Below are 27,343 nucleotides of genomic sequence, written 5' to 3'. Positions count from 1 at the left end.
AGACAGCGAGTCACTGCCATTAGGCTTCTTTGCCGTGAAGATCCTGCATTAAAAGCCCACCGGGAAGAATTCCAGTGATTGCTGTATTATTTACAGGCTTTACATGATTCATATAAATAAAAGCAGAAAACTCTTTCACGTCCACATTTAGGACACTCAAGCTGAGGAGGTAAATCCTCGGCTTCTTCGGGAAGTCACGTCTTCATTTATTTCACAGCCTATTACCAGGTCAGCCAGAAGCTTTGTGCTTCTAAAGAGGTGAGAAAAGGGAAGGGCTAAATCTGACCTCGTTCTGACAACTCACCATCTTATCACAGCCGCTGAGGCAACATCAGAAGAACCAATTTCCTGCTGTAAGCACTCAGCACAGAGCCTGCTGCAGACATACTGTCTTGACTTGTGTTACGCTGTGATGAATGTGAGGTAAACACATTTTGTACCCTAACCTTAAAGCAGCTATAATCAATAATTTTATATTAACAGAGGATCAAATGTAAAAGTGGTTGCCCGACTCTGCGGTTCAATTTCGACTCTGCGGAGCTCTGCGGCATCGTAGTTTTAATTTTACAGCGCACGGCTTTATTGTTTTTGTTCACTCTCACTGCTTTAGGACATCACTTTGGCCTCAACCGTCAGCTGAGTTTAGAAAAATCCCAGTGTTAAGTACTGTGCCGGCACCAGACAGCACACAGACACGGTTAAGACACAGGTAGTGATCATAGAAATGCATTTAACAGCCAGGTTATTCTTTCAGGAGCTGGTAGACCAAAAAACAAGCAAAGTAAAAACAGAATGATGCTCATGTTGCTCCCCGTCTGCACATCTGCTTAAATAAAAACAGACTTGCAATAAATCCCCCATTAAAAGGATGCAGCTTCACACATTAGGCACATTCATCTAAATCATTCTAAACTCCAGTTACATCTCTATAAAAGCAAAGATTGTTAGGGTTTACTAACATGAGATTACTTTTCTTTTTCTACATGTACATGTGGGGGCTTTTTTAATATACTTTACTGACTCTGTACTTTATGTGCTCTGTATATTTTATGAGTGTGTGGGAAGGCCTACATGTTCAATGCACTATTCAATTATTGTGAATGTTTTTTTCTGCTTTTCCTGCACAGCTCTGAACACCCAGTCGTTCTCGAGCCGCATAAAAGCCTCGGTGCGCGATGAGCCACTCGCCTGATGCTCAAACAGCAGAAGTACGATTCTGAGGGGAAAACACTGTGGATCAAGCTGAAATTGCAGGTCAATCTTCTCAATGAAATACGACTGAGAGGTACACATGTGCACAGCACATTTGCACTACAATCTGTTTGAAATGGTCCCGCTCTCAGCCAAAAGCTCATAATAAGGTCTGCAGCAGTGCAGGAAAATCTATATCCTGCGCAATCATAGAAATGTTTACCGAATGATTATAGTTATGCAGGACCCTTGGAGCTAAACATTGCAATGTTTCTGTAATAATATATCATTACTATAGCCATGAGCCACAAGATCGGGGGCTGACTTGACAGGTTGATCGAAGACGTCTTTACTGAAACAAGGTGAAACAACTAAAACGAGGAAAAAATGAGATGTTTTGTTATCTTTTTTTGTCTTTATAGAATTACTGTGGCGTGTGGGGGAAGATTTATTTCAATGCAGAATTAAAGGAGAGGAAATAAGCAGAATCCACCTATCAACAACTCTAAAGTTCATTAATGACCATCTGAGAGGGGACAGTTGGGTTTATATGAGCAAAAACCTGAAGTTCAAGATAGATACATCACAATCAAGTGTGGATTATATCTAGATGTCAATGAAAAGAGTCTTAGAGGTGCTAGTAGGTAAATATATCTTAACCTATATTAACTATGATTTTGGCACCATTCACTGTTTGGTATGCACTCGAATTCGGTTCATATTACATACAGATAAACATGTGTGCTCGTCCCGCGGGGTGTTCTTCAATTTGACCGCTGTATGTAGCGTGAAATTATGTTGTCAACATTGTTTCTGCTGCAGTGTCAACAATAAAAAGTCTCAGATTCAGCGTGCTTGGCAGTTGATAAGATTTTGATCCTCACTTATCCCAGGAGGCATCCAAGTCCACATTAATTCAGAGGTTTTAGACTAAATCCATCATGGATAAAACTTATTACTCACAATGTTTCTGTATTTGTCTGCTCTCTGTAGCTGCATTACTTTATTTTAGCCAGACCTACAGTTGTCTTACCAGTGTATTCTGGATCCACATGAGGAGGGTAGAAGCGGAAGTTGATGAAGAAGGGAATAGACACTCCAAACCTGAACCACTCCACCACATAGGGGGGCTGCTGGCCGTCCAGGGGAGGGGACACGTCACACCCCAGGATCACGCTCTCTCCAGCGCGCGCCGTCACAAACCGGGGCTCCTCTCTCACTCCGTGGGCACCTGGAAGGAGAGGGAAGACGTTTTGTGGGCAAACACGTCATTTTCATGTTCATCGCAGCACAGCTGGTGCGTGACATGCAGGAGAACAAGAAACAGGAAAATCTTCATGCGCTGAAATCCTGCAGACTAAGCAGGAAAATCCCATTTCATTCAAGACTAATTTACAAACAATAATTGGGGTGGCGATTCAACGCGATCGACTAAACTAATGGATTAAAAGTACATTTTATTCAAAGAGCGCTGTACTGTACAGTGAGGTGGTAGTGCACCGGTGACCGCGCACATGTGAAAACCCCTCATCCTATCGGCCTATCGTCATCTGTCACCTGCATCTGTTGGTTGAGTGTTTTGCGGCTGTGCCATACTGTACAATAAATGAGCTGCCAAGGGGTTCCATTGATCATAGCTGGCTGTTGCTCAGATGAGCTTTACTATGAGCACCACCAGGCTTGGCGTTTAGCCATGAATGTCCAGGCACGCTGCCGAGCGTTGACCTATCAGATGACTCAAAGGTCGGCATACCTGCCTCAGCAGAACGCTCACTCTGGGAATGGATTTTCTCCAGCTGCCACCCCTGCCTTTCATTGAGCTGGCTGTATCTCCACCGTCAGAGCAAGCATGACCACCCGCCCTCACCCAGGGGGAAAATCGCTTCAGGGATCAAGAGACATGCTGACGTTTCACTCCAGAGAAACACCAGCTGAATAACTTAACACTTTCATTATGTGTTAAGTTATTCTGATGTTGGGAGGTCGCCTTGTAATCGGAAGGTTGCCGGTTCGAGCCCCGGCTTGGACAGTCTCGGTCGTTGTGTCCTTGGGCAAGACACTTCACCCGTTGCCTACTGGTGGTGGTCAGAGGGCCCGGTGGCGCCAGTGTCCGGCAGCCTCGCCTCTGTCAGTGCGCCCCAGGGTGGCTGTGGCTACAATGTAGCTTACCATCACCAGTGTATGAATGTGTGTGTGAATGGGTGGATGACTGGATATGTAAAGCGCTTTGGGGTCCTTAGGGACTAGTAAAGCGCTATATAAATACAGGCCATTTACCATTTACCATTCATTAGCAGTAACGTTCGCATCATCAGGGATCATTTTTACTGAAGAACAAATATGTGACGACTTGGAGGTATTTTGGGCTCAAGCAGAGCTGCTGTTACACGCCGGGCGGGAGTGGGTGGCCATGCGTGTATGTTATGATGTTGGACCACCTTGTCACAATTGAAAATATGAACACATGCCTTTCACCTGTGCATTAAAAAAAACAAAAAACAAATCTCTTCGCCCAGTTCCTCTACCAAAAATATTTTTTTTAAAAATGAAGCTTTGACTCCACCCCTACAGGCCATATGCACCACTTAGTGATTGTGTTTACCAGCTTAATCTGCATTATCCTTTGACAGAGTTAATCCACTTTATTCGTTTCAGCCGGCACAGATTCTAGACTGAAACAGAGCAGATTTAATCAAATTACACTTTTTAAAGTGGAGATATGGTCTGCCAGTTACAGCCTTCAGTGCTGGAATCTGCTTTGCTACTGTGCCTCTTTAGTCACAAGGAAAAGCAGGCATACTGTGCAACACTAAGCTCTAATGAGCAGCATAAACCAACTGAAACAAGTGTGCATGACTGCCTATAACCATTCAAACATGGCCTATAACATAAAACTGGGGTGATGCAATTTTTAAAAACCTATAAAAGAAGTTATATAGGAAAGAAATAGCATAAGCACACCACTTTGTACCAGCTAGATCATGTTAGTAATAAAACATTATTCACTAAAATAAGTAAACTGTAGCATGTCAAAATGGACAAAGATTGCTAAGACTGAACACTGAAGGGAGCTAATGGTTGAAAAGTGCTTCTGTGGGCATAAAACCACCCTGCAAGTGATACAAGCCTTTTAATGAGCTTCTGTAGAAACCTGTCCAGTCCATATCAGCGCAACAAAATCAGAAATCTGCTATACTAATCCTTTCAGGCTCGCCAAAAGTCTGGAATTCACACCTGAACATGCTCCATTGCAGGCTCATTTATAACACTTTCACAACGATTATAATAACCCCCTCAACGCCCATCAGGTGATTGTGCTGGGGCATATCACACAACATTCAGCTGTTAAATTCTATTTAAAAAAGGATGAAAGAGTAATTCTAGTTCAGTGAATCCCAGAGTGCCTTAAAGCTCTCGGTTCAAAAAATGTAGAAAATAGACATACTGGCATTCTTGAAAACTGTTTGTCACCAAAACACTAAGAGCTGGACTGGTCCAGAAAATGCAGCCAAATACACTTTTTTTTAACCATATTTCTTGTACTGCTATAATTATTGGAGGGTGAATTATGATCATTATTTTCAGATCCATTTTTTTTTCCCTTGGACTCTACTAGAGCAGCTTGGTGTGATTCACTGTTTAAAATAATTTTACACATAAAACATTGTCCGAAAGAAGCTGCTTTAGCTACCTGATTGGCTGCCCCTCACAAGCAGAAGACTTTAACAATAGATTGGGGCTTTCTATACTCACAGCCAGAGCTGTGTGCCTTAGACAGCCGTACAAAACAAGTGGCCTCTCTATGGCATCATACAAACTCGAGAGTAGAATTAAATTGTGTGTGTCCACAGGTTGACCTTTTGGGATTAGTTGCACATGCACTGACTTGATAAATGTTTAATCCTGCACACACCATTGTAACAGTAAAGGTCCTTATAATCCATGTTAGTAGATGGATTGTGTTACCTCCAAACAAAGACAGGCTAGTAGTTTCCTTGTGTTCCCAATCTAAACGGGTTAGTGACAATAGTGGCTGGACTACCAGAAGGACACTAACCTATCCATGAGGTCAAAAAAAGCGCAGAACAACATCTGAAGAACTTCAGTCCTCACTTGCCTTAGCTAAGGTCTGTGTTCATGACTCAATAATAAGAAAGAGACTCTGCAAGTTACTCTGCAAACACTACTGATCAAAACCCCCCACAAAGGCTTATTAACATTTACCAGAAAACATCTTGATTTGATTTGATTTTCTCAAGACTCTGGGTAAAATATTCTGTGAACTGCTTAGACCTAAGTTTAACTTTTTGGAAAGTTTGAGCCTCCTTACATAAAACTAATACAATACCAACAGTCAAACATGATGGTGGTAGTGTGTTGGTGATGGCTTTGGTGTTTTAGGACCTGTATGACTTGATATAGTTTTGAAGGAATCGTGAATTCTACTCTTAAACAGAAAATTGTGAAGGAGAAGATTTGACCATCTTTTTGTGCCCTAAATTTCAGGTGGACCCTTGTTACGCAGAAGAACTGAAACACATCAGCAAGTTCAAAACTAAATGAAGCTTTCAGAGCGGCCTAATCAAAGCGGAGACTTTGGTGCTTTGGCATGCCCTTAAACAGGCCGTCCATGCTTAAAAACCCCTTAATATAGCTGAATTTTGCAGAGAGGAATGGGCCAAAATTCCTCTAGTGATGTTAAAGACTCATGCCAGTTAGGAATGCTTGACTGCAATTCTTACTGCCAAGAGTGGCACAACCAGTTATTAGTGTGAAATTACTTTTTCATAAAAGGCTAGGCAGGTTTGGATAACTTTTTTCCCTTAATCAATGTAATCGTTGTCTAAAAACTGCATTTTGTATTTACTCAGGTTATCTTTGTCTAATAGTAAATTTTCTTAGATGACGAACGATAAAAGTGTAACAAACCTAGCCAAAGACTTAACTTTGGGTGATCATAAAATAATATTTTGCTTTCTTTTTGGGGGGGTGAACGCAGTGAGTGTTTCGGGTGTAAAACAGTGTCCAGCATTTGTACTTCGAGGCTTTCAGAGGAAAAAAAACACAAGTTCCTATCCATAATGAAGCACAGTGGATACATTGTTTGGTTTGAGTAAGTAGAGTCACTTGACATAAAGCACACACTCAAACCCGGTGGAACAGCAGTGCATGCTGCTGAAATCCATTGTTTTCTCTGCAGACAGTTGAGGTTGCAGGAGTTTAGCAGCTCAGATTTCTAACTCACATTATTTTTGGATCTATGTGGCAGAGAGAGCATGCCTTGGACACAGAATAGGCTTTCAGGGCTTGAGATAATATATGGCAGGGCCAATAATTCTCAAGTTCTTTTATGAGATCCTCATGAGGGAACAATCAGCACAGGCTTGGTCACCACTTTCATTTCCTTAATGGAGACACAGCGACCCAATAGGGTTTATATAGGGGCTTATTCAGGGGAAATATTTATGCGCTCAACAACTCATAAATGTGATACAAGGGTCCATGCTTAAGATCTTTCAAATAAAGAGTGCTGTAGATATAAAGGAATCAATGCAGTTAGGATGGTTGCAACTAGTTATTGCTTTGGCATTGTAAATGTCAGCTGAACCCAAGTTGTACAGTGAAACTATTCAAAGAGGTAGAAATCTGTTGAGTAAGATCTGCATAAATCAGACACCTAATAAATCCTGCAGACTATTATGTTTTACGTTTCTGTCCTCAGCCTGAAGTGGATTTACTGCTAAGATCATGAATTTCTGAAGGGTAACAATTCAGTTACCTGTCAAGATATATCCGCTATACGGGCAGTAGTTGAGGAACAAAAGCAAAATACAGAGGGAGTAAGTCGGAGTATGAACTAGATACTAGTTTTGACTTTGACTTTTCTATATCCTCAAATCATTTTGTCAATGAATCATTTGGGTAACAAAATGTTAGAAGATATTGAAATATGCCCGTTTGGACATTTCCAACATTTATTTTTTTTCCCCAAACCTCAAGCCAACAGCAACAAAATCCAGTTGACTGAATCAACCTCTTTGTGTCTTGTAACCCCTTAAAGAGACAATTAACACCAAAATCAAACACAAGTTCTTCCTCTGGCCAGTAGTTCAACAACAAAAAAAGGATTCATTCATTTATTTTTCCAAATTTCACTCGCCAAAAAAGACAACATGCAGGTAGCTAACAATATAGCTCAGGTGAGTAGTTATGCCAATAATTGTAGCTTTTTTTCATAAGCACAAGACTCTCATTATTGGTAAATGCAAACATTTCCTCCTGCAGAGGGACACAGTCAGTGGTTCTGATGTGGTATGAAGAAAATAGTATAGTATGAAAATGTTCATAACGAGGCTTGAGGATTTTTTTACACTGTCGCTGTATCTATTGCACTTTTAGCAGCACAAGGTGAGTACCATATATATATATATATATATATATATATATATATATATATATATATATATATATATATATATATATATATATATATATATATATATATATGTGTGTGTGTGTGTGTGTGTGTGTGTGTGTGTGTGTGTGTGTATGTATATATACACACCCCCAGGTTATTATCTTAAAATTTTGCATTATTAAGTCGCAATTTTGAGATATATAATGAATATTGACCCAAAACTTTGACTTATGGATAGCAAAAAATATCTTTTCAATGCTGGAAACAAGCTTTCACATGATTCAGCAATGTAATAAACACCATAAATCAATAAAATAGCGGCTGTTGGTCAACCAGACCAGCACGTGAATCATCGCAACAGAACAGCAGTGGCACGCAGGGTCAAATCTGCCACAGATTTAAACTCAAAGCGTTTTTCAAATGGCAGTGGGTTAAAATGGAGGAGTTGCGAAAATGTTTTGATAGTAATAAGGCCCAATAACACAAAATATGAAAATAAAGGGAGTTCAGTGAGAGACAATTTTTGATTAACTCTGCTCAGATTTCTGATCTAGGCTGCCTAAACCTTGTTTTTGAAACTGGAGCAATATTTCAGGCAGTAAAACTAAAATCTAATACTTACCTCGTGCTTGGATTTGATTCAGCACATGAGCGAGGATAACCATTGCTCACTGCAGTCAGAGATTTTGTAAAATGCTGTGTGGGTGGGTGGGTGCATGTGTGCGTGCTTCTCAGTGATGGGGAGCTGAATGGCGCTTTATGCTGGACAGAGCTCCTGATGTGGAGGATGTAATGGAATATAGACTGGACAGAGGCTGGAGAGAGAATCTCAAGGACATGCAGCCACTGGGCTGGAGGGGCCACTGACAGGGCGGTAATTGAATGCCAGCCTGCATGTGCTGAAGGTCACATCAGCAAATAGCCTGAGTCTGTGTGTGCCTATACATATCTGTGTTACTGCGCTAATCTGGGCCTGCACAATTAAAACATGCAGCACCTAAACTACAACAGAATACAAACTATTCCACTCAAGGAAAGATGCAGCAGAAAGTAAAAAAAACAACTTTTTTTTAAAGAATTAACAAAAATACTTTAAAACTTGAATGGATTATAATTGGTGTCAGTATAATAATGAGTAACATAAACTACATTTAAGTTGCTTATTTAAAACCTTCTTATTTGAGAGGAATTTCAAAAATGCACAGATAAACAGAGTGTAGGTGTATGGGTTGTGTATAGAAAAGCCTATAATCTGATGTGTAAAAGAGGATTTAATCAGACTTTGTTAATTGATTACCAAAGGTCAGATATAGTATATGGATTAAGGCCTTTATCTCAGAAGAATAACACAAGTCAGAATAGGAAATAACTATTTAGGAAATATTTGCTGAAAATAAAACACTACTATATATTGTAAATAATAATGTAAAAATATAATAAAATAATGACATTGATGGAAACAAAGAATGTATTACAGAGAAATGTGCAACATGGGAACAAATTATTTGGAAATTATTATAAAGAAACAGGAAACTTTGGTCCAAAATATTATACTGTATTAGCAAAGAAAAAGCAAGGCGTTTATTTGTAGTTAGCATGCTATATTTATCTATATAGCTGCCTACACTACAATTATAACTATAGCAGTGCATATAAGAGTATAATTATATTAGCAGCTTTCATTGTCACAAAGTCTAATTTAAAAAGTAAGGAAGAGCACCGGTAAGTCACTAACATTTTATGACTGGTAGCAATGCACTGAATTAAGGATCCAAAACTCTTAATGTAATAGACTGGTACGACCCGAGTTCATCACTACACACATGCAGTATTAGCTCGACAGTCATAATTTCATGGGTACTGACATATGTTTTGGTATCAAAAGTGAAAGCGAAAGGAAAAATGGAAGATGGGGTGGGGGATTCGGGGTAATCAGTGATTTGAAAGTTAGCTTTAGCAGAACACAGATCAAGGGTTAAAACAGGGATGGAAGGGAGTGTAGTAAAAACGAAAAACAAAACAGGAAAGGACAATGGCTTTACAAGATGACCGTGTGAGTCATGAGATGAGATGGAAATGCTCTAAAATCAAAAAATGTCATTGTGTGATGTCTGTGAAGGTTCATTGTGTGATTTAAAAAGTTGTGTTGGACTGAGTTAATTTTTGCCAGTAATATCTAAAACTTCCAAGTTACTGTGGAATAAACTAAAGGTTGTGTGTGCAAGACCTTTAAATCCTATATGGTACAAACATTTCAAATAAAGATGTGTGTCATGAAACGAACTTGTGAATTATTGGCAGTTTTCCTTGCTAGTTTTTGCTTCAGTTATTGTACCACTTAAACCATGAATACTCAAAGTTTCATATTGAGTAAATGTAGAAAAGAATTTATGCATCAAACCAGGGCAGAAAGATGTGTGTTTGGGTTCAGAGTTGAACAATCTTCTATAAGTGGTGCAAATTTAGCAAAAAATACTTATTTCTATTGTGTGCCAAGATTTGCTGTTTTATGTTTCAAAATCCAAGTTTCTGTGTATTGTGTTACCATCTTGGTGTTATATAGTTTTATATAGTTTTGACCACTCTGAAAAAATAACTGTGCAAAGCAATAACATATCTTTTGTTGTTGACTACTTTCCTGAAGTCTTTTTTGTTAACTGTATCTCCTGGCGATTCTGTTGGTGATTTTAGTCTGTCTTTATGGGTTGGATGGGGACACTGACACAATGTACAGGTTCATTTTCATTGAAATCTGAGTCGATGTTGGATGATTCATGCTAGCAACTAGAGCTGGGCGATATGAGATTTTTTCATATCACGATATGTTTTTTTCATTTCAGGCGATAACGATATCTATCACGATATAAGCCAAATAACTATATTTGTAAGATTTAAATGTGCCGTTGCTCACAAGTAAAATGTGAAATAATCAGCAGCTTGTTTTTATTTAAATATTTATTTCCCATAATAAGTTCAACAGGGTAGATGTACTTAAGGAACATGAGACTTTTTCAGATAAATAAAGGCAAATATTACAAACTACACAAAAGGCAGCCGCTAAAGCGTTTAAGTTTCAAAATAGAACAAACGAAACAGACTAAATTGTCAATTCCACTTAGAAACAAAATATTAATTCTAAAAATAAATCTTAGTTTGTTTTACAGAAGAACAGACAAAATTGACTAACTTTTGTCAATATCAAATAAACTGAGAACTAAAAGGAAATTCTCAATCTCTCCTTGTTGTATAGCTTAGCTTTTCAAACAGTTTTAACAGTTACTTTAGTCTGACAAAAGCCGAATGACGAATTAGCGCTTCCAGTCAGAGACTGAGGCTACGTCCACACGTACACGGGTATTTTTGAAAACTGAGATTTTCCATTTTCGTTTTAAAAAATAATCCCGTCCACACATAAAGGCAGAAATGAAGGAAAACGCTGCTATGAACATGCCAAAGCAGCAGGTGGCGCTAGATTCCTAACCGTGCAGAAATGTTGGCCAATCAGAAGTCTAGAAGCCTCGGTGGGAAAAAGTAAACAAAGCTGGGGCATAGAAGCAGAACCGAGTCGTATGTGTGGAGGGACAGTAACTGTGTGTATATGTAAGCATTAAACACTGCAGAGAGTAGAATTAACAGTAACAGTATTGTAGAAATTCATTTCACCGAAACAATAACGTGGCGCAGTGTGACGCATGCACCAGTTTATTGTATTTCCAGACTTGCTTTCGGCACAATTTACAGTGCACGCTACTCTGTTTTTTGTCAGACTTGAAATAGCCGAAATACCTTCACACTACGGAACTTCTATGGCTCTTCCGTTCGACAATCTCTCCGGCGTTGGAACCATCATCTGTTTTCTCTTCGGTCACGCTCGGTTGATTTTTCTAGTCGGCACACTCATTTCCTCCATTACGCGCTGGCTCCATTACCCGCTGGCTGCTCCCAAACAAACACACGTGCGGCTTGGCACTTGTGCTGTACGTAACAAGTCACGCGACGTGACGCTGCGGCTGTGATTGGTTCGGCTCTGTGCTACTTAATTTGGATTGGCTGACCTTTTTTTTTTTTTTTTAAGAGGACAAGAGCGGCGAAGTCTATCGCGATAGTTTAATTTCTCTATCGAGTAAAAGTTATATCGCGATACATATCGTTATCGTTCTATCGCCCAGCTCTACTAGCAACCACTGCACTTTTTTTGGCCTTCAAACATTGAGTACAGATTAGTTTATAGTCTCTCTGCAAGCGGCTGAATAAGTCAGCTGTGTTGCTTGGATATGATTTGTTCGTGGTTAATATCACTTTCACTAAATCCAAAGCAGTTCCTAATAACGAATGATAATCCGCTTCGAAGGACAAACTCTTAACCTTCTACGGTGCCAGAAATTTGAATTGTTTGGTGTAGTTGTCTTTTAACATGTTGGTGTCTCTCCAGACTCGACTTCAAGCTGAGGGGTGCAGGGACCAGCTGTGATTGGCACATACAGACATGTTGTCAGGCAGTGATTTATGGAACGCTTGCTTTGCGTTCTGTCGGCAGAGCACGCATTTTCAGTATCACTCAATCAGTTTCATTTAATTGTGTCAAGCTATTGCGACTCATTGTGATTACATTTCAAGTGATTGTGGAACCCCAAGAACTGCACACAGAAAATCCTGGATTTAGACGAACCTGTAGTTTCCACATTGTTCTACGCACTTTGGTTCTTCAGTGAAGTGTAGGGATGTCCCGATGCCAGAAATGTAGTAGAAGTAATGCCACTCAATAAACAATTTGATACCATAATTAAGAAATAAAGATTATCGTTTAAATAACTGACATAGTGGTGGACTGCTTATTTCAAAATTTAACATTATATTTTTTTGAATGGACACAGATTAAAATGTTAAGATGGTTTGGATGCCATTTTTACCACATCATGTCTCCATGCTTTCCTATGTGCTGTACTCTCTTAAGCCTTTGATCATTTAATTTCAAAGATTCATACTCTGTTTACTGTATACCATCCTGCTAATAAACTCCACTGCATAAAACATCTAAAACAGAATTTTGAATTTCTTCCTTTCTTCTACCAACTTTTCCACCTCAGATGGGAATAAAAACGTCTCTGTCAGTTAAATATCTGTGAGCTTTTTAAGTTCCTGCTTGTTTTTTTGTTTTTGTGCAATCTAAAAAGGCACATAAATTAAAGCTGCACCTTGTGTCTACTCTGTTCTTCGGTACAGGAACAATCTGATATAGATCTCTTCATTATTTAGTCCTCTTTAATGTCTAGGTTCCCTTCCACTGACAAGCAATGCTCAGTCAGGGATGCGATAGATGTGCTGACACCTGAACGTGCAGCAAGAGGAGAAAGAAGATGGATGTGTGAAATGAGCTTGGCTTGCCAAAGGCACAAAGGGCAAACCAACATCACTGGGCGCTGCTCTGGCAGAGCTGCACATTATAGGGGATCTCTGGCAGTAGCTGTAAGCCAGAGAAACCATTCAGTCATTTTTAAAGTCTCTCACAGTAATTTTTAGATGATTTATAAATGTTTAAAAAAAAAAACACTGCAGCTAATAACACATATTAGAGAGTTCACATGGCTTGTCTAATTAAAGCTGCGCACAAGACTGCATCAGTAAACCATATGTAACCACGACACACAGCTTCTATATTCCATATGAGCTGCTCGTACATCAACTGCACATATCGTCCTATCCTCTCATTCACTCGCTCCCTCTCTCACAAGCTTGCTTCCTCTTTCACTGACTGTCACACTCAAGCTGCAGTTCAGCACGATGTAAGTGTGGAATCCACATCTATCGCTGGACATATGCATATGCATGTGAATGTTTCTCCTGAATACACACATTTAAGATGTAAGACATGTGACTAACTCTTAGGAGGAGTATGTCTTGTAAATGACCTAGAAGGATAGGAACTGTTGTATTATCATCATTCAGTATCTGCAGTTGTGTTCCTGCCTTACTTTGTTCCGTAAACTACAGTTAAACTGTGTTTCAGTCCTTTTCATACATATTAACACATACAATTTGTCAAATCTCATTTGATAACAATAAGAAAACAGTATTTGTTTTGTTAAAATGCACACCAGTTAGCCACAAATTTCAAACTATCGACAGCCAAAGTGAATGCCACTGATCACCTCTTCACAATGCAATGTTCTACTGTGAGACTTTAGTTTGCTATTTATATGGGGACTACTTTACTGCTGATCTAACCTAGCAGACCAGCACAACCCTCATTGTTAAAGCACTCCCTGATGGCAACAGCCTCCCCAAACAGGGCAGTGGATGTAGCTACAGGGCTTGATTAGCACAAAAACACAATCTGACTGAACATCTGCAGGATCCATAGAGACCCCACTGTGCAACCCACAGAACCCAAAGGATCCACTGCCAACATCCCAGTGCCAAGACGCCCCACTCCCAGAAGTCCATGGTGGTGCTACCACTGGGATCTGCTCAATATTATGCACTGATCTATATAATAAACATTCAAAAAACAAATATGGTAAGTTATTTATAAAGGAACCTGCACATTCATTAACATGAAGTTCATCGTGCAAATATGCCAGATTCAACCATACAAGCTCATTTTTAGCTGTAGTACCAAGTTAAGTTGCAAAAGCATGTAAGCTTAGACACAAAGAGACAGAAACATGAATGATAAAAGGAAACCATAACCATATAAACACAAGAATGCAATCAATAAAACACAGGCAGTAAAAACAGAGACTTTCAGTGACAGCACTTTAGATTATGACAGCATGTTTGAGTATCCAGCAAGAGTTAAGAGATGCATCTACTATATCAGGTATGTCCTGCTCAGTAAGAAAACACTGACTGCCCAAAATGCACCCTTTTTTTTGCAATCCACCCTAAATAATGAAGCGCTTTACAAGCGGCGTTCTGTTCTGTCTCATACTCCTTTACCGTATCTGTGCAATCCTATTTATGTTACATCAGATGGACAAGATATGTTGATATAACGCAGTGTCGTCCACCACCACAGCTCTACTAACACCCTCAGCATAAAGTAGAGTTATCACCTTTCTGATAATGTCAACAAAACCTGAAAATGAAGAAGCTTTTGTAGATGCAGAATTTATGGGAGAGCCGCTGCGTTGGTTCAGAATTGATCGGACAAATGCTGCTAATAGGATTCTCACAGACTGTATATGGCATATAGATTATCTGTAAAATGATGCCTGAACTACTGAAGAGTGACTATAGAGACTGTTGAACAAAGTCTGTCAGAGAAACAAACAGGTCAGCCTGCAGCTGGGATGCTTCTTCAGTGGGGACTTTAAGGGTTCAGTATTGTAAGACCTAATCAAATAAATTAAACCTAATTTGACCTCAACTAAAGGAAACAATGAAAACTGATTTCTGTTATATGTAGTTCACTGTGTATAATCAAGTAACTGACCATGTTCATGAAGAGGACTCCGCTCTGCCTCCTTTAATGAAGCGCCTTGGTGTTATCTGCTCAGTCCAGCCCAGTCTGTCTGGATCTTTATCTACAACTCCCAACACCGAAAGCTAACATGGTCAGGGACTTGTCTTCGCATTCAGCGCCTGCTACTCGAACATATAAGGCTGATTCTGATCAGAATATGGTTCTTTTTTTTATCAGTCACTGAACTCAGTCCAAAAAGTCCTCATGAATAAATGACAACAACCTTCTAAGTCATGCCCAATCCAAGGTTAACATATATTTTAACATAGTATTTGCCTGTACTTTCTGAAACAGGAAAAGCATCCATCCCTGAGACTTTTCATATCAATATACGAACACCACAGTGTATCCAGTTTCCTCATTATTTGTATTGTTCAACAAAAACCCCAATGTTTTTTCCTTTGATTCTAAAATAAAGACATCATCAGAGATCTTTGTGGAAAAGCAACAGACCTCAAGTTCTCTCACTGGTTGTTTCACTGTTAAAGGCTTCAACAAACAACAATTAACATTAACATTTAAACTGTTAATCAACCAATTACTTACCTCATCAAACATAATAAACAGTGCAAAACATTTTAATTTTATATTTTCAAATATAACATAGGTTTTCCAAAAAAAATGTTCATTTCTAAAAAGCAAAACTAGAAGTGAATAAGAAATTAACTCATACATTTTATTGCTAATAGTTTGAGGATTTCTTCATCATAAGTCATCAGATCAGTAACAGAATAGGAGCATTTGCATGTAAAATATATGAAATATGGATAAAATAAACCGGGCTTTCTGTTATCCATTGTATGCAAATGCTCGACTACTCCGCCTAGGCTGCACTGTCGAGTTCAGATCCACTGAGCGCAGCGCAAGCTAGCAAGACAGAAGCTAAGCTCATTGCAACATGGCAACTGCCTCAGTGCTACCCGAAATTGAACCTCCCCCACCCTCATTCAGATCTGGCGTTTGGAACTATCTTCTATCTATCCTGATGGTAAGCGCGTCATGGACAAAAGCAAAACAGTATGTCGGATGTGCCACGCAATGCTCAATTGGTGGGAACTAGTGCGTTAGCGCAGTTTGCTTGTTAACGTGTTGACGCCGTCCAGCCCCACGCACGGGGCGATCCGTGGTAACTCGTTAACGGAGATTTGCCGCGTTATGGCGTTAATGTCATTTTAACGAGATTAACGCTGACAGCACTAGTGGGAACACAACGAATATGACTGCACATTTACGCCGACATCATCCTAGTGCAAAGACAAGTGAAAGCAGACAAAAACAACAAGCACGCATGCTACAAACTTTACCCGAGTCATTTAGACAGCCGTTAGCACATGATTCTCCTTATGGGGACCTGATATGTTTAATATGCTGCTGAGAATATAGCCCAGAAGAAGCGTATAGTATAGCTTTTATTTTAGAAAGAGCCATTTCTCTGTAATAAACTCTCTTTTCCAAAGATGAGTGATTTCTCGATCAGATAGATGTATTTTTAAATTATTTTGTTGTTTCAGCAACATTAAATTTAAAAACTGTACTTTTGAGTTAAAATATATATTTATAATTTTAATAAATGACAAATTAAAAAGGCATGAACATTTTTTTGCATCGAAAAAATATCGAACCGTGACACCAAAGTATCGAACCGAACCAGCCAAAGAAGAGCGAGAGCAGCATGTCAGCCTAGGATCATGATTTAGTATCTAAAAACAAAGCTTTGTCAACAACCTCCAAAAAAGCACAAAACTTTGCAAAATATGCAAAAAATAAAATATGCCCACTAAAGGTGAAAGCAAAAACTTGAGAGGATATCTGGTGAAAAAATGCTAACGCTAAGCTAGCTAAGAACCCAGAGTGAAAGCTGAGTGAATGCCGACCCAAACAACCAGACCCTTAACTTCAACAGGTAACAAGCAGATGAGCAGTCGGGCTACCTGTTCACGTTTCGAAAGCAGAAACATTCGCTTTTTTGTGCCGGTTTACATTCTTATCAATTCCCATCCCCAGCTCCTGAAGACTTACAATGTTGTTACTTTAGTTACCGTTAAACCAAAGTAACTAAGGTACTGTGAAGGAAAAACACTTCTGAAACACGTTATATTACCATTTGCTTCCATTTGACTAATGGAAAATGCATTTCCTTACACGAATAAATGTTTCTGTCTGTAAGATGCACGCATCAGTGAAACACTGTTCAGTATTTTTTCTATATTGTCAGAAATAGCGCTATCACAAGTTTGCTTGAAATATCATGATAGAATTTTGAAGCTGTATCACCCACACCTAACTGAATTAGTGACCCACTTATTGTTCATTTCCTCTCAGTTTAAATCCCTGATTAATCTTTAAGTACATTTTTTGATCGACTGCCTTTTTAATCAAATTCACATTTTATTTACTTTTTAGCCACATGTGAAGAAATGCCGACTTGACAACTTGTACATATCACTAAACCTGACATACTGAGGCACATTATATTATTCTTATCACTGCAAGCAGTGAACTGCTACATGCTTCGAGAGAGATGAGGCTGCAGGTGTCAGTCCATCCAACGAGAACCACATATTCTGAAAAACTGGCTTTCCCAGAATGCTGCAGGCTTTGTTTGGAGACTCCGCTGGGACTGGACTGGCTGAAGGAGGAGTAGAGAAGGGAGGGGGCATCAGCAGAAAGAGCTGGCACATGCCCAGTACTGAAAGTCTGCCATCCACAGCTTGAGCACGGCCCCTCTCCTAAGCTTACTAAGCTTTACTCTCACGACAGCGAGCGACAACGTAAGGCGCAGAGAAAAACTGAGAGAGTGAGAGAAAGAGTTTGTACAGTATGTCTGCAGAAAAACGATTGGTTGGACAGAATCAGGAGGGGATCACTGCAGAACTGTTTGGCAGACATATAAAGCAAAGTCACACTGGACAAATATTTCAAGTTTAAACTGATATGAAATGAATAATAAGTGATTAATCAATGCTTCTTAATTCTTAACTGAGAACCCAAAACTGAAAAAAGGTTTATGTACTTATAACTTTATGCTCAACTTGACAAGAGGAAAGAAAAATCAAGGACTTCACATGACTTGAACTAGCCAGTTTGTGTGGGCCAGAAGCTACTGTCTCTATTACCAATCAACTTAATTCAGTCAGGTGATTAAATAATGGAAAGCTTCTTATTCTGAGAAACTAAACTGTTGGGCTCATAGTATCAACAAATATAATGAAAACCTAAAAAGAAGTGATGGGAGAAAAAAACCTTTAACCACGTTATGAGTGTTGATGTTTCATAGTTTGCCCACTACAACTTCCCCGTTGGCCACATATGTGTTTGGAGGGCCACAAACACAGGAGCAGCTGATCTGATCAGAGTCACTGAGAGAGTGTAAACTATTAAATAAATAACTACACACAACAAATGTTAGCGAAATCTGTTTATGTTTTGTGTGTCTGAAAGAAGTTTGCTGCATGTTTTTATTATGATGTACATGTGATATATCAGCCGGGTCACGTGACAGTTTGTGAAACAGTCACAAAAAATGAATCCAATTTTTTGTGTTCATGCACACGAGCTGTTATGAGTATGAATTTGTAAGCAAAGCATTTAAATAGGAAATGTATTTCATGTCAAAAACATGGCGTTTTTTGTAGAGAAAGCAGGAAGTTGTCACTGTGGCAACCAGGAAAAAAGACACGGCAGCCAGTATTTTAACCTACATCATGATAATTTTGTAAATCTAACTCAGTAGTTTCTAATAAAGTAACTTAATTGAAATTTATAATGCATTTAAAAAACAAAACTGAAGCTGTGACATGTATGAGTTGTATTTGGGCCTCTGGTATGCAAGTCAAGATGACTTATTTCTCTTCCACCCCGTTCCACCCTAAGTAGCTGGATTTTTTTGCTCCCTTTTAATCAGTACATTTCAAAAGTCATGTTCAGGGGCACAAAGAAAAAATGGAAAATTCATGTCCTCCAGCACGAATCAATAGATAGAAGGTCATGACTATATTATGAACTGCTGTGAGTCCAGACTGTATACATATGTATTTATTTATGTTCTTAACTCATTTTATGATGTGAATTATTGGCCTCTTGGCTAAGTGCAGTTTCCAAACTATATTTTCCCTGGAGGATAGTAAAGACTATCGAATCCAAACTACTGACAACAAAGAAAATCTGAAATCTTTAATTAAATTGGCTTTTGGGTCCAGTGAGGCCATGGTGTCAACGCCAAAGAGCTCTAATGCAGATGCACTGGCACCTAGTCCCTAAAGTAATTTTGGTTATTCCAGCTTGTTTTCCCCCAGTGAACTGTGTGCTCATTAAGTGCAGATTGTCTGACACAGAAGTCAGACAATCATGGAAATTGGATGCATAAAATATCAAAATCAGGTTTCAACAAATCAAAACCAGAAAAAAACAATTCAACAGTCATTATCTGATTTTGCATGTGTGTGTGCAGGTGTTTGTCACATTCATTAAGTAAAAACAGTTTTAATTCTCAATTAAAAGTGAAGAAAAAAATCAAACATGGATCATATTAAATCTCTAATCACATTAAACCATAAATTAAATCTAAACCAAATTTAACTCTTTATTTGTTGTGTTTTTAGTCATTTTAAATAAATTGTGAAACTATCACCAGATTAGCCTTGCTTACCTAAACCTAATTTTTGACTGCTGTTCACAAAGATTAGATCTTATAGAAAAATCACAGTTCCTATTCAGTCAACACATAAAACATCATTAAACCCAACTGTAGAGGAAGTTTAAAGAAAGAAGCCACAGTGGATGTCAGACAAATTAAAACTCTGCTGTCAAAACAGTATTTCAACCATATCACGAACTGCAGCCTCACTTAATGTCCCAGACAGTTCTAGCATCCAGACAAAAACCGAAGGCAGACCCATTTATCTGAACGACAATCTGAATCAGGACCCACAGACGCAGTAGGAGGGTTTTCAGACGGTGCCTCGGTGCTTCAGGGAGCCCTCAGATATGTGAGTGACATTTCTGACACCTTCATAAATCCCATCTGCATCTGTATATCCAGCTCATTTAAGAGCAAGCATGCCAAGCCATGGCTCATGAGGGAGTTCCGGATCCAGTGAAACATCAAGGAGGTGGTTCACAAGAAGACAAATACAGATGAATACCATCTGGCCAAAAGCCAGCTCGACAAACTCTTAAAAAACAGAGAGTCCCAGCAGAGGACCAGGGAGGAGATCAGTAAGCCATCAGTGACTCTGAAAATAGTCCTTCAAGTGTACCACTTCCCAACAATGGCCAATGACAATTAATTACTTCTGTATTGCCGTCAGTGTCCCTCACGCTTCACCTTCATTGGTTGCCAAGTCACTGTTGACTTTGCTGAGCTAACCTCAGCTGTCCCTCACCATATGCCGTCTCCCCAATGGACACTTGGCAAAAATAAAAAATAAGAAATGTCTAGTTCCTGTGACTGATTGTTCACCGAATCAGAAAAATATGTTGAAACTGTTGATTACATTTGGTGAAGAGGTCATAAAGAGGACGCTGAAGCTTAACTATAAATAATGTCTCTGTTTGCTTTTGGAGACACAGAAACAACAAGTAACAGTCCTTAAATCCTACTAAACACCTTCTTTCTGTGGTGTGTCGCTACTTGGGGCAAAAGAAAAAGAGTAACAAATGTTGGAAATAATCAGTAACAAATGAGTAGTTACCGTTGTGTGTGGCTCAGTTAATGGTGCAGGTTAATGAGGACTTGAGGGGAGCTACTAATTAAAAAACAAGAATGACTACAAACTGATGATTACCTAGTGGTTCACTAATATGCTACTTTTTGAGATAGCCGTTAGATGATCAAATAAGATAGATCATAAAATATTAGTTTGCATGATAATTGAATGAGTTTGAAGTCTTATCAGAAACTTTCCTACACTTTACAATAATTCCATTCAATGATTCTTGATTCTTCTTGAGTCTTCTTGATTTTTTTTGTTTTATTCACATAGTGCAAAAATCACAAGAGTAGCCTCAAGGTGCTTTATATTGTAAGGTAAGGACCCTACAATAATACAGAGAAAAGCCCAACAATCAAACAACCACCTATGAATATACACTTGGTAACAGTGGGAAGGGAAAAGTTCCCTTTTAACAGGAAGAGACCTCCTGCAGAATACTTTGAGGAGTGGTTTTACAACTCTTGAAAATGACAATACAAAGTAATCCTTACCTAAATGACAGCAGTAGACTCAATTAACGAATTATGGGACTACTTTCTTATAACTCAGTGCTGCTTTACTCGAGAGTCCTGGTCACACTCCAGGAATCACGTCTCTTTCAGATGGAAATCCAAATTTTTGCCAAGAACTGTTTAAGACTTATCAACCCATGAAGGATCAGAACCTATTCAGAAGGGTTTCTAAACTACTCATTGTAATTTTATAAGCTCTGTGCATGCCTCACAGTGTATTACAGCAAACACGTTTGCAGATGATGCCTCGTCTACATCTCAAAATGCACTTTAAGTCCCTATAAAGGAGGCGTAAAGCCTGTGCAAAACCCTGTTGTACCATTAACACAACTTAGTGTTTTAAGACAATTCTAGTCCAAAAATCAGTTTTATTGTCACTGCAGGTGTATCAGTATATTATATTTTGATTTTCTTTCTGAGGCTATCCTGTATGTCTATCCTGTATGTGTTCAATTAGAACTTTCTTTCCTAAAATTCTTATCTTGTAGCGTTTATCCAAATATCTAAATGTGATTTATTTTAATACATTATCAAATATTAACATACAATCTCATCTGAAAGTTACATTGTGTAAAATCTTACCTCTATATGTTTTTATCCCTCCCAATTTAGGTGCACAATCCTAGCTACAGTAGCCACTGTAGGACAAAAAACTCTGGTCACCATTCATCTATAGTGAGTGTAGGCTGTCAGTCTGCTGTTTACCCTGTCAATATGTGTCTACAACCATTTCTGGTGGAGGAGGCTGTAAAACTTAAAAGGAGTCCAATACGAGTTGATGAGTCAGTGAAGCTCACTTCTCTCAAATGACAGTCATACTGAGGTGCTGAGGCTGAGAACTTTTCTGTCAGTTAGTGCTGCTGCTTTTGTGGTATTAGCTGCTGTTAGCCTCCGTTAGCCTCCGTTTGCTGCTCTTAGCCTCTGTTACAACATTCATTAAAGTGGATTTAACATCGTTGGACTTGGACACTTAGTGAATGAATTCTCATACAATGTGAGAATGTAATCAAACTATCTCAACCAGTATATTCAAGAAGGCGGGGGATCACAGCCACTACATCAAACCAATGTCTGCTCCTATGCATTTTTAATTGATTAAGTCTAGGTTTATGAGAATTTAATTTATTTTTGGAAGACACAATCCCACAGTCAATGTATATTAATAAGTAAAAAAAAAGAATATTTTTCCCCATTAAATAACCTGAAAAACAACTGAATGTAGCTTAAAAAAATTAATTATATAAATTTGATAGTATACGAAAGAATAATAATTATATCTCATTACACAAAACATTCTCCATTTATGCAATAAAATATATATGTGCAACTATTTCTGAGACAAGTCACCAGACATCATGAATTTAAGTTTGAAACATGTCATCATTTTGCTGCAGGCTCACGGTCATTTATTAATCCCTAACACTGAGCAAAGTGCACATACAACAAAAACCCAGCCATGGAAAATGAGCCAAGTCTCAGCTCATCTGAGATCCAACTTTGATTCTCTTTCTTTGGAGCAAGTAAGTTTCTGGCCATTTGTTTTGTCCATTGGAATATAAAAATTGGACCTGAAGCCTCCATACATGGAAGCAATGATCAAGAATAAATGACATAATCTGCAGTGGCAAATCCATCAAACTTTATGAAAAATATAACATTTTAATAGCAGGGTAGTTGTTTCACCTTGCCTACAGTGCATATGCTAAGCTAGGCTAAATAGCGGCAGGGTGTAGATTCTCAATTAATGGACACACATGAAAGTAGTAATGTTCTTCCAAATAATTAGCTGCCAGAGTAAATACTGATGTTAATGTTTTAGCAGTATGCTACATTTTCAACTATTTTCAACTGTACCTATACTGATACTTAACACGTCGTTTCTTGTTCTCTATTAACCAAAAATTACATCAAAACACTTCATTTATTGCCAGAAATCCTTAAACTCTGAGCACAGGTCAGTGTGCGCTGTAGTTCACGAACAGTCAAGAAAAGGCACAGTTGGTGTTTTCATGCTTTGTCAGTGATTTTTCGTGGTAGCAGGCTACAATCAGATGGTATATTTAGGGTCCCTGTAATATTTGAAGTAGACCGCCTCTCATTTGTAGTCACTAATAGCCTATGTCGTGATTTGTGATTCTCTCATGCAGCCTGTGAGGCTTAAATCACCTTCTGTGCAGTGACTATATCAGACAACACCTTTGAATCGATATGATTAAGATCCCCATCTATGTAAGGCAGATGATGAGTGTTTAAAAAAAACCCTCTGAGCGGTTTCTCTTCCTAAATCAAACTCGTTTCACTACATTGGCTCAAGATTTCATATTGGGCTTATCTTGGCCTTGGCTGACATCACAGGAGGAGTCAGACCTGTGAGCAGACCAGTTTTGACTGGGTATGTGGGGGTCATTGGGATAAGTACTAGGGGACAACTTGGCAGATGTCTCCCTCCTCTGGACACAAGTGGAAAAGCAAGGTTAAGTAAGTACATGGGTCAATACAGAGTGCTGGTAAAAATAAATAAATAAATATGAACAAAAGGGAGATTGTGCAGGTTGTAACTGCAGGAATGACTAGTTTACGAAGCTCTTAGATCAGCACAAGGCGAGTCTTGCAGCCTGGGTGCTTAGTGCATCACATACAGCACCGTGACCCCCCTCCCTCCCTCCCTCCATCCATGTGCAATGTGAAATTCAGCATACGAATCCCATGCATGCTGCAGCGGGCTCTATCAAATCCAAGAGTGCATTTTATCTGACACGTGATGCATTATTTAGTTACTTTTCCATCTTGAGGGCTGAGACGGTCACACCCCTCTCTGGAGAACTCAAATGGGACTGCTTGCTATGATAGCCTACAATGCACACATTTCCCCTCAGCAGCAGCAGCAGGGACGTTATCTTCCAATCTGCTCGCTGCTTTATCACCCAAATGAGCCTCACATATTTCACATACACGGGCCAAACCCACCAGCCACATTAATAGAGCTATCTTTGCCGTGATCAGTCATCGTGGACACATGGATGTGTTATCAGAATTAGGCTATCTCATTTCAGGTAACCATGTAAATGAGCCAGGCCGTTTTCAAGGCAATTTTTGTTTTCCTGACAGCCTTTAACCAGGGCTAAACTTTCACGTGACATATGAGATATGCAGCCATTTGTTAGAATCAAATTGCCCCACAGTTCATATGACCTAACATACAGAAGAAGAAGGAGGGAGGGGGGGGGGGGGGGGGGGGCAAAAAAAAATCTCTTGCGATCAGAACAAGCAGCACCAAGAGCACGCGAAGACAGCAGAAATCAAAAGCTATGTGCGGCACAAGATATATTGCACTTCAACTCACCTTGAGCGGCCGTTCCTCTGGTGCTGAATACACTTGCTATCAGAGTGGCCACATACCAAATCATAGTACTATTGCCGACCAGCTATTACCACGCAAAGTGCCCCGTTCAACCAATCTCTCATATTCGACCTTGCACCTCGCGGTCTCTTAGCACAAGCCCCTTTTCATATCCTATTTTCTTTCCTCGTGGCGTTTCCCTTCATCCCTTCCCTCCCCCGTCCTTCCATCCGCATCCTCTCCCGAAGAGACAGAGCACCTGCACCGTTTGTAGTAGACGGAGCCGTTTTACGAGCGCATAGTGAAACCAAGTGTGAGAATGCAGCCACAGGTCCGCCTCTCCTGTCACTGGATTGGCTGCTGATTGAGTCTTTGGGGCGTGTATTGGTTCTCCTTACGCCCCGCACCCGAATGACAGGAGAATCGGCCGTGCGCCGATTCAAGGTGAGTTGGAGCGTGCCGTAGTAGTGGAACCGCAGTATCATGCGCATTGACAAGAGAGCCCGTGTCCACATCTTTGAACACCTCTCCTAAAGTGTCCCCACGTGCACCATCACCGCACGCCATCCATTCATCCACCCACTTTCCTTTTGCATTATTCCTCATATCAATACTGGCAACCTCCCCCCCCCCAATCCCGCTACATAGGTTGCAGGTTGACTGTGTGTAATGAAAATGGGGGACGCTGGTGGAGCTGTGTGACTCATCTGTGGCTCCTCCACAGCCGTCGGTAGCTGTCATGTCGCTGTTGCCGGTTTAAAACACTCGTTTTTTTAGGGGTTTGGGGGGTTTCGCTACTGTGCCGTGTCTGGCTTTATTTGCTGGGTGTGGCGACACATGCGAGAGCGTTTTCCACTATTTTTTCCTCGATGGCCGCGAGCGTGAGGATGCAGCTCCATCATGCTGCCCACTGCGTACACATGGTTGCCACTGATAAGGGTGCCTCAGATTCACCCCCTCTGTTTTTCTACATGCATGACCACAGAGGATTCAGAACGCCTGTGCGTCTCTGGCTGCTCCACATCAGCTCAGATCGCGCACAAACTACACTCCTTACACGCTCCTGCCGCCGCCGCCGCTGCTGCCTTGTTACTGAAGATAAACATGTGGGTGATCTATCATTTTAGCAAAGTCTTGCAGCCGAATTTGTCTCATTTTTGCCTCGACATTTCTGTCTGTCTTGTCTGTCTGTCTCACCCCTCCCTCCTTTTTTTCTTTTTTTTGCTCCTGCGTGAAATCAAAGAAAAATCTACAAATGTGACCAAAAAAAAAAATCAAAGACACCCCCCCCCCCCTTTTTTTTTTTTTTTTGTCTGGAAACCATGCAGTGAAATGATATTGTCATAACGCATTTGAATATTTTAGGACACATTTGAAATCCACTATAGGGCTCAGGTTTTACTGGGATTAAACCTCAAGCATTAAGCCTCCTCCACATAAACTCGGGCATATGTGTTAAATGCAGTAGCATTTAAAAGGGACAGGCATACTGAAGTATCATACAGAACACAGTCTCTAACTCATCTTCGAGATGAGTTGCACTTTATCTCAGATGTGGGACATTTTGATGGAATATTCAAACAAAAGATAATTGCCCATTCTTTGATTTGGTGATGGTGGTGCTGCACTAATGTCACCTTAAATTCTCATAAAGGTGTCAGGTTCAGGTGTGGTTACTTTCAAGACCAAAGCTGTGATCCACGCATCCTCTTCAGGGTGGTAGTGTGGCTGGAGCCCATCGCAGCTGCAACAGGGCGAGAGGCAGGGTACGCCTTGGACAGGTCACCCGTCTGTTGCAGGGCTAACACATGGAGGCAGAAAACCATTTGCACTCACATCACATCTATTGGCAACTTCAAATTACTAGTTAACCTAACCCCACTACCTTCATCTCTATAGACTGAAGGAGAGAACCTGTGCAATATGCAAACTCCAAATAGAAAGGCCCCAGCCAGAGGGTGGATTTGAACCCATGCAGGACCTTCTTGCTGTGAGGCAACTGTGCTAACCACAGCTCCACCATGCCGCTTGCCATGATTCAGATAATCTTATGAAACCTTCCACTTATTGTTATGCTGTAAGCAAGCATTTACCCCCATTCAGATTCTTTTTCTTTCACCCGCTCTATGTTACTTGCTTCCAGCCTTCGCATGGGCTCACACAAGATGAGGGGTTAAGGATTTATAAGACAGGAAGTAAGTAAAATAATAATTTATATTGAATATACCTTTATTGTGAAATTCCACAGAGCTTTGCAGTACCAAGCCTCTAAAAAGTGTTCAAATGAATCAAACTTCGTGCAAATATGAGGTAGAGGTAGCATCTGCTCCTCCCTCACAGCAAGCTGTAGCATGCTGCATACATGTTTCGGTGCAGCTCTTATAGGTGTGAGACCCAGTGCAGGATGCTAAAGAAAGCCTCCCTGAGCTCATGTTGTGCCAGTAAGAGAACAGCCTGAATGCTGCTGCTGCTGCTGCTGCTGGAAGGAAGGCTTTACTCAGCAGCAGGCTCAATGGCATATACAATGCAAGTTGTGAGTCATAAATTATGAGTCCTAATTATCAATAGCAGTGTGGCAGGAAGCTCTTGTTTAGTCATGCCCCTACATTTAAACTCCGCAGAGAGAGCTGCACGGAAGAAGTGTTAGCAATGCAGCTCGAGCCATTTGGAAGGTGGAGCATCCGTCAGATTCTCACAATTGCT

The 27,343-nt window shown here is 39.9% G+C and overlaps 1 protein-coding gene across 2 annotated transcripts in view; it reads right to left on the bottom strand.

The window, feature by feature from the left end:
• Positions 1-24,707, bottom strand: part of igsf9ba (immunoglobulin superfamily, member 9Ba) — a 71,995-nt gene extending 47,288 nt beyond the window's left edge. For both annotated transcript variants that reach the window (XM_085370767.1, XM_085370768.1), the window contains exons 1-2: positions 24,644-24,707; positions 2,225-2,422 (exon numbers count right to left, since the gene is read on the bottom strand). In XM_085370767.1, the coding sequence (XP_085226893.1) occupies positions 2,225-2,422; positions 24,644-24,707 (262 nt within the window). The remainder of the gene's footprint in view (positions 1-2,224; positions 2,423-24,643) is intronic.
• Between the last annotated feature and the right edge of the window lie 2,636 nt (positions 24,708-27,343).

Source organism: Diplotaxodon limnothrissa, linkage group LG14, assembly GCF_057381915.1.
Source record: "Diplotaxodon limnothrissa isolate DT_005_m linkage group LG14, D_limnothrissa_male_GT1.1, whole genome shotgun sequence".
In the NCBI taxonomy this organism is placed as follows: Eukaryota; Metazoa; Chordata; class Actinopteri; order Cichliformes; family Cichlidae; genus Diplotaxodon; species Diplotaxodon limnothrissa.
The sequence above is the reverse complement of the archived record's forward strand: the minus strand, read 5'-3'. Positions and strand labels throughout refer to the sequence as shown.